We start from the raw sequence: 15301 nt of genomic DNA, 5'->3' as shown, positions 1-15301 counted from the left end.
GCCTGGTCTTCACAGTGCCAGGCCAGGCTGTCTCACTGGAATGCTGCGTACAGCCCTGGAACAGGGTCTGGGCTCAACAGCATAATGTCCTGCTTAACAGGATAGGATCTGATTCCTATGAAGCGGGTTTCAGTGACATCATGCAGCAGGGGTGCCCTACAGCCTTTTTGGATGTCAACAACTGTCCACCCCTAATGTACTTTCTTATCTTGTGGCAAATGAGGCAGTTGCAAGCTCCAGCAGTTACAGGGATAGCAACTCAATGAACTGCCCACACCCCCATCCCCCCCAAAAAAATACAGAAGAAAACTATTACTTTGATGAAAGCCCATATTCACATGAATAAGCCTTTGGACATCAAAAAGAGTCTCCCAAGACTAGGGAGCCCAAGATGGAGCAGCAGTATCATTGTTGGGGGTTCCTCCCTCATGATAAAAAGTGTTCCAGTTTCTGCAGGGAGGAAAAAGATTCTGCCACTCCCCCTACCCCTTGTCACTCATAGGATAGCTCCTCCTTTATAACTTTTGACTCTGACTATAGAATTCAATATTTGTATTTCAAAATAATGAAGTCAAATAGTTGAGATATACAGTTACTTTGGTAAGATCTTTCAAGGGTCAGTGAAGACTATGTGCTGGCATCTACATACCTGTAAGACTCACTTTTCAAAGCCCTCAGAGCATACTAGTCAAGGCCATTGCATCCTTCAAGAAAATTTGATCTTAAAGATCAATTCAAACCGAGAAGGACAAGGGCTCTGTCCTTGGCCTGGGCACATCAGACTGAAAAATGTGCTTGCTCTGATTCATACAATGCATCCAGCATTGCAACCCAGGAGAATTTCCATATAGGAAGACTGATCCCCCAATTGGACTGACAGATTCTTGTTTTTCAGCAGAGTTCTGATTTGCTCTTGCCCTATGGGCCCTGCCACCTAAAGAATAAACTATGAAGCAAAGGGGGATAAAGGAACCTAGTCCTTCTGCTATGGTTTTCTAAGTGTTTTTCCCTCAGCACATTACTATTGTAGAGATTACATGATCTGGCAAAATTGTCATATAGAAATGTTTGTAGTGCATTTAGTTAAATGCTGATGTGAATATGGAGTTTTAATCCCAGGTCTGTATTCTGTAGGCTTTGCCTTTAATTACTTCATTTTAGTACTCTTATATTATCCTTTGTCCTTTATTGAGCTTTTTATTCCCATGAAATAATCATTCAACTGGAAACCATCTTCCTATGTACCAAAGGAAGAAGGGGCCAGTCATTCTGTGCCATTGTTCACAAATCCAACTCAATCTATTTCATAGCAACAATCAAATGAAAATTTATCAAAAGGGTCCCTGAGAGTGCACAATATCATTTTCCCCCTGTCCAGCCCTCATGTATGTACCCACTTTTGAAGTTTATAGAAGCAGTTTCTCAGCTTTTTCTAAAGGTAGAATGTCAGGTTACTAGTGATCAGGTGCAACTATGCTGATCAGGTGCAACTATGCTTTTGTTTTGTTTTGTTAGTGGAGCTGGATATGGAACCCATGCTTGGCAAATTCTATCACTAAGCTGCATCCTCACCCCAGCCTTACCATTTAAAATTTTTTTTTTTTTTTTAAAAAGAGTAAACCAAAGAGGAAAACTCAGGGCTCCACCCTTCCTGGGTGGCAATAGTGACATTCATATTTCTTAACCAATTCATCACAGAGGAAGGATCCCTGTTCTGCATCCTGGGCCCCATGGAGAAGGAACAGTGGGGTGATACCTCTGCTTCTTACATATATATGCTAAAAACTGATTGGGATGCCAAGGTCAGGAAGGGAGGTTATAAAAGCCTCAGCTCACAGTTAAAAACTCATAAAAATTAATTACCTGTCCTGTGGCTATGAAGGGAGAGGAGGCAACAGACACAAGCAATTAACATATAAGCACTCACATTCCATGTCCTCGTTTGACTTTTGCGGCTCAAAAATCCATGACACCAACTCTATGTCTCCCGTTGCAGTGTTGCATCGCAACGCACCAGCTGCTTTGCTTTCTAATTGTGGCTTGCACACAACTGCTAGCCTAGGGTAGGAGTTATGCTGTATGGGATAACCCTTCCAACTTTGCATCCACCTTTTCTTCCACCCAAGCATCTCCTCCTTCTGGTTTTCTTTTATTTATTTATTGTTCCTCCCTTAGTATCAGGCATGCTGTGCCAGGGACTTCAGAAGGCTCCCTAACTTTTAACCTTGTTTTCCCTCGTACTTGACTTCCTCGCTCTCTCTGTCATTCTGTCAGCCTGTCTGTCCTCTCAGTTCATTTTTCCTTTCTACTTCCAACCCCTTCAGTTTGTTTTTGTATAATCTATGCAGCATTCTACTCTTTTACCCACTGACTTCTATTCTCCTTCTCCTCCTGTTAATAATCAGTGCTCTATTAATTTGATTTGACAATGTTCTTGACCTGTTAACTGGAATTTGATTATCATGGGCTCGGCTTGTAGGAAATGTTTTGTTTAATGATAAGGTCCACTGTGTCCTAGAAATTAAAATTCACTTTTTCATCTCAAGAAAACTTCCTGTGAGTTGCCCTCTCTCCAAAGACTAAAAGTTATTGTTGCTGAGACTGAGAATGTATGATGGAAATATTCTTTAAGGGTCCCTTGCTGATGTCCTGATAAGCCAGTATCATCTGTACAATATTCCCCAGTTCTTAACCAGCTTAATAACTATCATGGCAAGTAAAGAGTTACTTACTGTGTACTGGCTGAGTTCTCTTTCTGAGTGAACTTGTGAAGATCTTCCAATAAATGTAATTAGACTGTTGAAAGCTCAGGTCCTAAGGGATCAAGGTCCCCATTAAGTCAGCAAATCTTGTTAAGAACCTGACCTACCTTAGTATAATCAAGTTATCCCCCAAAGAAACTAATTTGCAAATAGAAAAATTTCCATGAATTAGAGAATAATTACACATAGAGTAAAGTAGTACCTTTAGTTCAAAGTTCTAAGCATCATACTTCCTTAAGTAGAATATCTATTAACTAATTTGCCAAGTTGGCCAATGTAGGAAGAAACACTCTATTCCAAATGATACATCATTTGTGCTAGTGACTTGTTTCTTTGGACAAATAAACCAGTTCTCTAATTTCAACTTATGAAGTGATAGGCATTGTCCTCCAAAGAACAAAGCTTAATTTTGCTCCAGGACTACCTTACCCATCATATTAGATTTTCTCGGATACAGTGACTAATACTTGAATACAGTGCTACTCCATATTATGCTTCCTATATTTTTACATTTTACTATTAAGTCAAAGGAATCTTACATTAATGTACTTGCTAACTACAAGCCAAGTTCATGTTTGCAAATGTCTTTTAATTTAATTTTTTTAAGTTAGAAATGACTCTTTGTAAAGACCACTGGATATGATTGATGACATAAATAGCTGGGTTGGAGGTGAGGGTGGAGAAGGGAGGAAGGTGAAAAGGACAGTATCAGAGCTGCCAATCTTAGCTCCTTTTAATGGTGTTTATTCCTGTTGTCTTTGCAAGAGTTTTTTTTTTTTTAATTTTTGCAAAAGATTTTAAAATATCTACCATGTTTTAACCAAATTGCTATCTTATAATTAACGTTTATAATTTTCCAGTTTTATATTATAAAGATATGTGTATATATATGTATATGTATATATATGTATATGTATATATATATAGCTTGTTATTGGTATAATTTTTAGAGTATATTATTTTATTGTCAATGGACTCAGCTGGCTTTGTTATAGATGCTCAAAGTGTAGCACAGAGCATGTTGTTTCTTAGATTATGTCTGTAAATGCAAGGAATTGTATTTATTTTCTTGTGAACACGGACAATGTTACGCAGCATGCCAACTGTTCAGTTGTAGTAAATCCTGGCAATTATAAGTGACCTTAATGACATCTGCTCTCACCCCTTTCCAGAAGCGGAGGAGCTCTACCAGAAGAGAGTGCTGACCATAAGCGGCATCTGCATCGCCCTGCTGGTGGTCGGCATCATGTGTGTGGTGGCCTACTGCAAAACCAAGTAAACTTCATCCTCCACATCTTTCTCTCTCCTTAGTGCACAGATGGCTTAGGTGGCCAGGGCTTTGTAGACACCATGCTTCACACCCTAATCCTGGGTGAAAGAGGGATGAAGCACTTTCCCCCTTATTTTTCCCTTTAAAAATGCACTTTGAGGACCTTTCCTAATCACACACATTAGAAAGCTTTGCGTTCTCTGTGAAAGCGCTCAGGAAATTTCTAATATGTGACCATGGCCATATGAATGGATGAACATTTGGAAGGACAGGCTTGTATAGAAGAACAAGAATGCATGTATGTAGTTGTGATGCAAATATGTGCACACAGGGATCATGTACTAAAAGGGAAATATAGGTGCCAGAGATGCACTTGTCACATCATTGCTGAGGACAAATCCAGTTTATATAAACTTGGGAGATAAAAGAAACACTCGGTGGTATTTTAAATGCAGTTTTCTAAAAGAGTGAAAAATGTTTCAGTTTTACTTACTTGGGTTGCCAGTGTAAATGCTGTCAAAGGATGAGTGAGGTATACAAAAGGAATCTCATGAGAGCAAAATAAGCAAAGTTTTCTTAGAAAAAGCTACAGGGAAAGCTTTAAAATAGATTTGTGGCCACTGATTGACCCTAAAAACTTGGTCCATCTTGACAAATTTATTTATTGTTTGCCCTTCATTTTTCTGTCTTTAAGTCTGAAATAATGTTAAATTAACAGGAATTAAAAAAAATTTCCTCATAACATGATATACTCTTGCCAAAACTAGTCATGGAGATATTTTCATGATCTGAATATTGCATTGAGGAAAAAAAGAATATGCTTTTGTACCACAAAATTAAGGGCATGGATTGTATTTTCTTAATACCCCATGATTTAGCATGCTACCAGAATTGAGTAGGTGAGAGAGATAAGCCTTCATGGAATTGACCTCATACGACTTATTAGATTCAGTCTTAATATTCACTACCTGCTTACACATAAAGCATTACAGGGGTAAGACCACATTATAATTGTGCCAAAACCTAGTGGCAAAATATGTCCAGTCTCACTATATGGGCCCACATACATACACACATTGTGAATAATGTACAGATTCAAAACTAAGTATATTTTCTGAAGGAATCCACAGGGAAAAAAACTACAAACAGAATCAGTCATCAATTCTACAGCACAAATTGTTATCTAACACCAATGACCATCTGTAAGATTTAGGGGAAGATGGATTGATTAAGAAAGTTGGGATTTTAGCCAAATACCAACATATTTGTTTTCTCCTCCTTCTTTCTTTTACTTCAGTGAAACAGTTGAGTTTCTGTAAGAATCCCACACAGCTTTTCAAGCCCAATTGCTGAGGATGTATAAGCCTACTTATTCTGAGATGGAATGGCATATAGTCCTGTCCTCCTCCTCACCACCAAGCCACTGCCTTGAATTATTCATAGGTGTTGGTAGAATAAAGATTTGGCTGTACTAAGAAATGCAAATAATAGAAAAAAAATTATGCTTCCTTTTTTTATGTCCAGGAAACAGCGGAAAAAGCTTCATGACCGCCTTCGACAGAGTCTTCGTTCTGAAAGGAACAACATGGTGAACATAGCCAATGGGCCTCACCATCCTAATCCACCCCCGGAGAACGTGCAGCTGGTGAATGTATGTTGACTGGCCAGTGAGACAAACTACGCATGTCCCTTTTGTTCTGGTGTCTTGAAGTTTATTTTCTAAAGCTCTTAGGCTCTTAGCTGCTGCTATTAATCACCATGGCTTCCAGGAAACCAAGATTTCACCAGGAGAAAATAATGGGAACATTTTTTAAAGTGGATTTGGTTACTGGAAAACCGGCACATTTCCTCTTATAAAGTGTTCATTAAGGAGTTGGAATCATAATGTTGGGTTTGTTCTGCAGGGAGGCTGGAACAGGAGGAAGAAAACAAAAACAATGTAATAAAATTAATAAAACCAGAATCAGAAGGAATTTGTATTTTTTTAATAATTTGGAAATGAAAACTATTCCAGTCTATAAATGATTAGGACAGATAACTGAGCCAAGGATTTGGAGTGATATTTAGTAGGGGCACTTTACAGTAATTGATGTTTTACTGATTCTGATTTCCAAATGAAGAAATCAGGGCATGGAAAAGTCAAGTGACTTATCAAACATGCTTCGCAGTAGAAAAATTGGGAGAATGTAATGCTTGCTACTCCCTGGCTCGTTCTATGTGATACCAAGCACTCCAGATGAAATGCCTCCTTGAGCATTCAAATATTTTGTTTATACTTTACCAAGAACTTGGCCTTTAAATTCAACTAGATGTTAGAATTTTCAATTCTGGAGACTATATATCATCATCTTCCAAACCTCTCTGTTTTTATAGACAAGAACAAGCACTGTACTTAGATCTCCTGGCTTTTGAAGTGTTACTCTTTATATTCCAGAAAAATATTTCTTGTTTCATTTTTTTTATTTCCCTCTGTTATATGGCTTTTTAATAGATCAATTCCCAAAGATTGTACTGTAGTAATCATTTTTCTATCCTATTGGAAAAAAAGGTGTATACTTAGTAGAGCAGAAATGTTATAGACCCATGTCTGGAGATAGTGGTTTCTAGATTACCCCACATCTTATAGCAGAGATCTATAGAACATTATTGGGGCAAGGTGCTGATAGGTTAATAAACTTTCTTGCTTACCTCCCCCTAATGGTGTTCATCAAAGTGTTCTGCAGAGCTAATAAGTGCATTCTCTACCAACATCACTATAATCTGTTATTATATATGTTATAATATATCAGAGTCTTATTGCTATGAGTGCCTGGATTCTATCATGGCTCTAAATGGTGTGACCTTAGACTGTAACCTTTTCTCAATCTTATTTATTATGAAAACAATCCTAAAAATAATAAATGCTTCAAAGACTTCTTGTGAGTAGTAGATAAAATAACTTACATGAAATAGCCTAGTGACACTTAGATTCATTAAGCATATGTCACCCCCCAAGAAGCAAGAGAAGAATGTGCATGGACCAGAGATAAGTCACTCTGTATCTTTTCCTTATATATACCTAACCAGCTATAATTCCCAGGAAGATCCCTATGGAATAGTCTCCCCATGAACAGAACCAGCTGGAGTTTCATGCATAATTCAAGTTGTACATTTTTGGGCTATCATGAAGAGATCAGGTTCTTTTAGTCTTCATAGCTCATCAGAATATAAAGTTCCCTGTTTATCAACAAATAGTCCATTGCATTTCTTTTCCTGTTATTTAATTCAACTTGTTAGAAATACTAATAGCATTTAAAATACAACTTCAAAACAACTTTTAAAATACATCTTCTCACTGATAGAGGGCAGTAATAGCTACTGTGGTTTGCTGATGAAAATGAAATAGAATGTAGTTGCACTAAATGTAAGGCCCTCTGTATACTAGGTATTCAGAGATGTGTCACCTTGACAACTATTGTAAGCCCTTCAAATTTTGTAATACCCTTGTTAATGTTACCATTGGCAAGTTAAAAATTTTAGTATCAGTAGGGCAATATTGACACTATGATATTGAAAAAGGAAAGAAGATCCAAAATATTGAAATTAGTTTTTTTCAAGTGACTTGAAATTTGGAGTAAGATAAGGTGTGCTTTTCTTTTAATCAAAAATATCTGCTAATCTTCTTTGACTTGCAACAATCCTGACAAAAATGAGTATTTGAATTTGTTTTGAATTCTAGTCATGTAATTAACTGGAAATGAGAGAGAAAAATGTCTTTTTCTGAGAAAATGAAGTTAGTCGTGATTTTAGGACCTATATTGTGTGTGCATCCAGAGAGTAATTAATTCAATTTTTTCATCCAATCGAAAATCCAAAGTAGCCCAAGGATTTGCCATACCGCACTGGAGAAATCAAAGTTATTATGAAGCTTGTGTACAAAAACAGATTTGTGTGTGTAACAATTTTAGCATTTTGATTTACATGCATTTTTAAGTTGTGTCTCTGTGTCTACCCAGCAATACGTATCTAAAAACGTCATATCTAGCGAGCATATTGTTGAGAGAGAAGCTGAGACGTCTTTTTCCACTAGTCATTATACCTCGACGGCTCATCACTCCACAACTGTCACCCAGACTCCTAGTCACAGGTATGAAAATATAAAAATTCCACAGTAGTTCTCTAAGAATGAATTTTTGCACGTGAACTTTTACTATCATTGCATTAAGAAAGGAGACACTTGGGAGGCAGTACAATATACAGATCTTGGACATAAACAGACTTTGGACATTGGTTGACTCTACTCTTAATTGCTGTGTAAATCTGAACCTCAGGTTTTCCATTATCAAAAAAAAAAAAATGATGGTAGCCAGGCATGGTGGCACATGCATGTAATCCCAGTGCCCCTGGAAGCCGAGGGAGGAGGATCACAAATTCAAAGCCAACCTCAGCAATTAAGTGAGGCCCTAAGCAACTCAGTGAGACCCTGTCTCTAAATAAAATACAGAAAATGGCTGGGGAGGTAGCTCAGTGGTTGAGTGCCTCTGAGTTCAATCCCTAGTACCAACAACAACAACAAAAATGGTGGTGGATAATAACATCTACTTTCATAGGGTTGTTCTTCCCCATTCTAGAGATTGTCGTTCCTCATGTGCTGCCACTCACTGTATTGCTACACAGAGAAAATTCTAGGATTCTATATAACACTTAGAAACTGGATTGTATATAATACTTGGATTGCCTTGGAAAATGTACATGAAGATTGGTGAACCCTAAATTCTCAAATGCCCTGGTGATCTCAAATTGATTGCAGGCTACCAAGAATAACACTGCACTTCCAACTGTAACTGGTACAACATGACATTTCTATGACCTAAAGGATTCAAGAACACAAGGACTAAGAACATTTAACACTTAGTGGCATTTGATTAATATTTATTGAATGAATGAACAAATAAATGAATAAACTATGTTCACAAAGCCCTCTCTATGGCAAGTTTCTTTGTATCAATTTTTTTCTTACACAGTTACTGTTGTAGAGAGCTTCTAATGTATCATTAATTGGAAATATCTGTCAGAATAACTTCCTTTCATTTCCATTTCTGCATTAATAAAACCAAACAAAACTCACTGCCTCTCACATTTTCCTTCTAGCTGGAGCAACGGGCACACAGAAAGCATCATGTCGGAAAGCCATTCTGTAATCATGACGTCATCAGTAGAAAACAGTAGGCACAGCAGCCCAACTGGGGGCCCAAGAGGACGTCTTAATGGCATAGGAGGCCCTCGCGAGTGTAACAGCTTCCTCAGGCATGCCAGAGAAACCCCTGACTCCTACCGAGACTCTCCTCATAGCGAAAGGTAAAAGCGAGGGGCAAAGCTACTGTCCAGGAGAACCTCAGTTAAAGAATCCCGTGAGCACCTGCGTCTCACCCAAGGAGAGCTGCCTTATCAGAATAAAGGCGGCTGTTCCCATTTCTAGGAGTGCACCTAGTTGAAGTCATCTTTTTGATGGAACTCATTTCTTCTGAGCTTCTCTCATCGTCCCAGTGCCTGGCAGGCAACAGACTCTTAAAGAGCTGGAATGATGTGATGTGGAAGGTGCAGCAGACTTGGAGTTCCCAGAACTGGCCATAGTCTCAGACCCATTCTGGGTCTAGGTTCCTCAGTCATAACATTAGAGAGATGGCATCAATGTCTGATGAGGACCCTTTAATTCCAATTTGCCAGTTATCCAAACTCTTAAATTGGTGGTCAAGCTGGTCTCATGTTCTCATGTGCTAACTCTGTCTTACTTTCCAGCCTCAGTTGAGTTTGTCTTTGCTGACAGTCATGGGGGAACAGCTGCTTGTGTTCCACTGAATAGTATCCCTTTTATAAAGTTCCAAGAAGGAATGTGTCTGGCGGTCTTCACAGGTGGTTTTCAAAGAAGATGTTGTTGCCTTCTTTATGGCCCTTTATTCCAGAATGTTTGATCCTTGTTCTGGGAAGATTGAGGAGGGCTGGGGGAGTAAAAGCAAAAGTAAAATAAAGAATGGAAGAAAGTAAACTGAAGGAGATGTTCAATAGGAATAGTGAATTCATACATACACTTTATTCATTTTCCCCAAAGCTGGAAGAGAGTAATTCCCAATTGGTTTTTAGCCCACGAATAAGCTGCTACCTGTGTGTTTTCCAATCCACAGGGTTTTATTTTATATTATGGTCATCTCATTCTAATCCCTGACCATTTATTTTAAAAATAGGCTTACATATTGCCAAATCCATATTTATTTGGTCGTTACATGGGTGGAGATGGTTTTGAAAGATTATTTGTGTTCTGGACTGGGAAGTACAATAAAGATGACCTATTTAGCTTGTAATTCATATAGAGCTAACTGATGACTTCTTTACTACCCTTCCTCAAAAATGTCTTTCAGAACTGTATGGAATTTATCCAATTCAAATTCTCCTTGCAAACCATTTGTTAAAACAAAAAAAAAAAAAACAGGGTCCCAAACTGGCTTAAAACATTAGTCTTAAATTCATGTAATTATACCTATGTATTAAGGAAATCTGTCCATCTTAATTCAGTCTCCTTTGGAACATGAAAAGGAGGTTGGGATGAGCTCTTTCTTCATCACTACCTGTGATGTTGATCTTTGAAGGCTGACATGCATATCCCAGATACCATCGAAGGCTGCAAAATAGACCTGAATACCATCGAAGGCTGCAAAATAGACCACAGGGAGATAAAAATGAATTACTTGTACATGTTGGTTGAATTTGGATTATTATTTCTCAAGGAGCTTAATTTCAGTACCCCCAAAATAAAGTCTGAAGACTTGAGTCCCAAATATTTCAATCTCCAAGACACTTTCCCATTTTAGACACAGCTGGATCTCACATCCATATCACTATAAACCATGGAAAAGCAGGGAAGTTAATAGGTTTTCTGTTCCTGTTAGCTGGAGTTCAGAAAGTGGTGTCCTGTGTCATCACAGGTCATGATGAATTAGACTCTGTGACTGTCAAGGTGAAGAAAAGTTTCATTTATAGTGCTATCCATTGGTAACATTTTTATCAAAAGCTGAGAAATGTGACTCATTCCCCTCAGTGCTGAAAATCAGGTCTTCTTATTCTGGGGGAAGAAAGTGTGGTATGGTAAAAACAGTGCACTCGAGGGCCTGGCACTGAGATACACTGCTGTCAGATGTGGCATGATGACAGGTAACATAGTCCAGTCATCCCTTGAAGAGTCACAAAAGGTGGCCAGGCAGATTTTCATGTCCTCCTGCTAGGAAGCCAAAGACTGATGCAGTGAAGGGTTGGCAAGAGATGTCGTTTGGAGACCAGACATAGTCTCCATTGTGGTAACTATGAAACCAATGTAAGGTTCTTTCAGGCTTACCTTTGAATGTCATGGACCCTGGGATGGGTAGTTGCAAACTGAATGTTAACTAATAGCATTTCATGGAAAAAAAAAGTTGAAAGCACACAAATGTATGACACTGTTGTCAGGAATAAATCTAAGTTACTATGCTCTTTTTTTTTCATAAGACATAACCTTATAGCTGAGCTAAGGAGAAACAAGGCACACAGATCCAAATGCATGCAGATCCAGCTATCAGCAACTCATCTTAGATCTTCTTCCATTCCCCATTTGGGCTTCATTCTCTAAGATCCCCTTGGCATTTAGGAAGGTATAGTATTTAAGTAATACTTCTTTCCCTTCCAAATCCCTGAGCCTTGGTCCTTATAAACTGAGTAATTTCTAGGACCTAGTATTCTCTTTTCTTGGCTCACATGCTTTTGTTTAAACTCATGATGAGACTGAAAATCCCCAAAGCTTTGATGAGCTAGACAATTTAGCCGATCTTTGCATGTATTCCTGTGAGGAAAACTCTTGGCTACATAATTTTTTTTTATTCCAAGGGTGCTGAATTTCCTAGTTTAAAATTTGAGAAGTATGCCAATGAATATTGTTCTCTGATGAGATCCTATCGTGAACTCTGCCCCCTTGCCCTCCCTGTTCTGTGCCTCTTATTCCACCACACTTATGTGGGGTTATTCTGTGCTCACACAGGTATGTATCAGCCATGACCACCCCAGCTCGTATGTCACCTGTAGATTTCCACACGCCAAGCTCCCCCAAATCGCCCCCTTCGGAAATGTCACCACCCGCATCCAGCATGACGGTGTCCATGCCCTCCATGGCAGTCAGCCCCTTCGTGGAAGAAGAGAGACCTCTGCTTCTTGTGACTCCACCCAGGCTGCGGGAGAAGAAGTATGAACACCATGCTCAGCAATTCAACACCTTTCATCACAACCCTGCGCATGAGAGTAACAGCCTCCCCCCAAGCCCCTTGAGGATAGTGGAGGACGAGGAGTATGAAACGACCCAGGAGTATGAGCCAGCTCAAGAGCCTGTTAAGAAACTCGCCAATAGCCGGCGGGCCAAAAGAACCAAGCCCAATGGCCACATTGCCAACAGGTTGGAAATGGACAGCAACACAAGCTCTGAGAACAGTAACTCAGAGAGTGAAACAGAAGATGAAAGAGTAGGTGAAGATACACCTTTCCTGGGCATACAGAACCCCCTGGCAGCCAGTCTTGAGGCAGCACCTGCCTTCCGCCTGGCTGACAGTAGGACTAACCCAGCAGGCCGCTTCTCGACGCAGGAAGAATTACAGGCCAGGCTGTCTAGTGTAATTGCTAACCAAGACCCTATTGCTGTATAAAACCTAAATATACACATAGATTCACCTGTAAAACTTTATTTTATATAATAAAGTATTCCACCTTAAATTAAACAATTTATTTTATTTTAGCAGTTCTGCAAATAGAAAACAGGAAAAAAACTTTTATAAATTAAATATATGTATGTAAAAATGTGTTATGTGCCATATGTAGCAATTTTTTACAGTATTTCAAAATGAGAAAGATATCAATGGTGCCTTTATGTTATGTTATGTCGAGAGCAAGTTTTGTACAGTTACAGTGATTGCTTTTCCACAGTATTTCAGCAAAACCCTCCCTCATATTCAGTTTTTGCTGGCTTCTTGTGCATTGCATTATGATGTTGACTGGATGTATGATTTTCAAGACTTGCAACTGTCCCTCTGTTTGCTTGTAGTAGCACCCAATCAGTATGTCTTGTAATGGCACATCCATTCAAATACTCTTCTCTTTTGTATGAAGTTTTCTTTGCTTTCAGAATATGAAATGAGTTCTGTCTACTCTGTCAGCCAAAGGTTTGCTTCATTGGGCTCTGAGATAATAGTAGATCCAACAGCATGCTACTATTAAATACAGCAGGAAACTGCATTAAGTAATGTTAAATATTAGGAAGAAAGTAATACTGTGATTTTTAAAAAAAAAAAACTATATTATTATTCAGAAGACAGCTTGCTCTTGCTAAAAGGAGCTGCCATTTCCTTTATTTTAATTTATTTTTCTGGACAAAAAGCAAGAGTTTTAGGCATAGCTTAGAGAATGGGTTCTGGCTTGCTATCAGGATAAATATAACACCTTAGAAGAGGACTTTGTTTTACTTTCTCTCTGGGGGAATGTTCCAGCGCTCATCTATTTGAGCAACAAACCACAACCAATAAAGGTGCAATCATTTCTGACTTGTATTTTTTCACTGATTTGGGAGCTACTGCATGGCTGTGTCATGGTACAAAAAGCCCAGCCCAAACAGCATACTCAGCAGTGTGTCTGACATGCTTCTAGAGTGAAATGTGCCTCTGTAAAAAGCAGGCTTGTCATCATAGGAAAAATGTTTCTATCGTAGTATTTGGAAGGAATTAATGTATAGAAGACCCAGGTGGAGCAGCCATGTGACTTGGTTGACATTTTAAATTTGGTTAACCATTTCTTTCTCCTATTCTGTTTCTCTTGTTTTTCAACGCCGCCTTGATTAGATCATAACTATGCATGAATATATTTTTTTGTCAGGAATGGCCAATGTGCATGTTTTGTGATTAGTAAGACTCTTCCACAAATGCTGACTCATCAGGAAGTGTCAATAGTGTTGAAAAGATTGCACCTTTACTTGAAGAAGTGATCCCCCACTGTGTACTGACCTCTCTATTTACATTCTCTGCCACCCTTTTCCCCCTCTTAATTTTTGCTTTACTGTCACAAAAGCAGGACTAAGGTTGTTCTAAACCTTGCATGTTCTCTCGTGATTGTAAATCCAATGAAAGCCTATAGGTATTAACATTTGAAATAACTGTTAATTCAGGAAATAAGAAAAAAAATTTTTTTAAATGCCGAACCCACTGTATGCCCTGCCTGGCATCTGTCAAATCAGGGCTGGAGCTTTACTTAGGTTCCAATTGGCCTCCTAGGAGTCATGGGAAAAAATGGGAAATAGTTTAACAGGGGGTTCACAAAGTCCATGAGAGTAGTCAACTTCTTCTTTGCAGATGTACTGAATCTTCTTCTTTATGTATGTTACAAATAAAGGGAAGAAATGACATGCAAGTAGGTCTTAGAAAAAAAATGTAGGCTAGGCATGAGTCAGTGTCGTTAGACTCCTATGTGTTTCTACAATCCACAGAGGTGCTTGTCTGCAGGTCCTTGAAGTTAGTCTTAGTATTTGGTATTCCAATTTTTCTGCCATTGTTCACATGCCACTTTCTCTGTGCTCAACATTGTGCCCATTTGCTTTTTAACCTACATGGGAGAGCACCTGTTAGGTCATACTCATTTCCCAGTTTTCTAAAATGAGTTAGATCATGGCATGGGGATAAAGTCAAGTTTCAAGAGATTGTCTAAACTCTTTTAACATTGCCTTTGAAGGTTTTGACTCACTCCTCAACATTTCAATAAAGAAATTCCTACTGTTATTTAGAAACCTTACATATTCTGTTTCCAATTTTTTGGTCATTAGGGAGTTCAGATGTCCCATTGTGAAAAATTTCAAGACCAAATAGAATCTTCTTATGAGAACAATGAATAACACATTTCTTCAGTTTGAGAATTTCTACAAATTTGGAAACTGTAAATATACATGAAAATTTATTTCCAGTCTGATTTTGTTACTCATAGAGATGGCTCATGTGAGGTGAAATCACCTTTGCTCCAGGGAACAAGAGTATTCCATAATAAGAAAGGCCAGTTGACCGCTCAGGGCCACCTGCTACAGCCACCCAATTTATGCTCACAGGGACATTTCTGATACTTCAGTGCCACATCACTCTCAATTATCCCTATTTATAAATTCAGGCAGTTCAGTGGCAGTCCAGAGGAGTGTAAACCTATATTCCCAGAATGTGGAAAGCTGTCTTGGGTTTAAAGTAGTGGA

General features: G+C 38.6%; 1 protein-coding gene across 8 annotated transcripts in view; it reads left to right on the top strand.

The window, feature by feature from the left end:
• Nrg1 (neuregulin 1) overlaps positions 1-12728 on the top strand; it is a 997054-nt gene extending 984326 nt beyond the window's left edge. For 5 of the 8 annotated variants that reach the window (XM_076852508.1, XM_076852506.1, XM_076852507.1 and 2 more), the window contains 5 exons: positions 3935-4037; positions 5557-5683; positions 8028-8158; positions 9163-9369; positions 12074-12728. In XM_076852508.1, the coding sequence (XP_076708623.1) occupies positions 3935-4037; positions 5557-5683; positions 8028-8158; positions 9163-9369; positions 12074-12728 (1223 nt within the window). Of the gene's footprint in view, positions 1-3934; positions 4038-5556; positions 5684-8027; positions 8159-9162; positions 9370-11547; positions 11669-12073 lie in introns of those variants that run through there. The other 3 variants (XM_076852510.1, XM_076852509.1, XM_076852514.1) reach the window with 1 other exon arrangement.
• Positions 12729-15301: the final 2573 nt, after the last annotated feature.

The sequence above is a fragment of the Callospermophilus lateralis genome, chromosome 4 (assembly GCF_048772815.1).
Source record: "Callospermophilus lateralis isolate mCalLat2 chromosome 4, mCalLat2.hap1, whole genome shotgun sequence".
Classification (NCBI taxonomy): Eukaryota; Metazoa; Chordata; class Mammalia; order Rodentia; family Sciuridae; genus Callospermophilus; species Callospermophilus lateralis.
The sequence above is the reverse complement of the archived record's forward strand: the minus strand, read 5'-3'. Positions and strand labels throughout refer to the sequence as shown.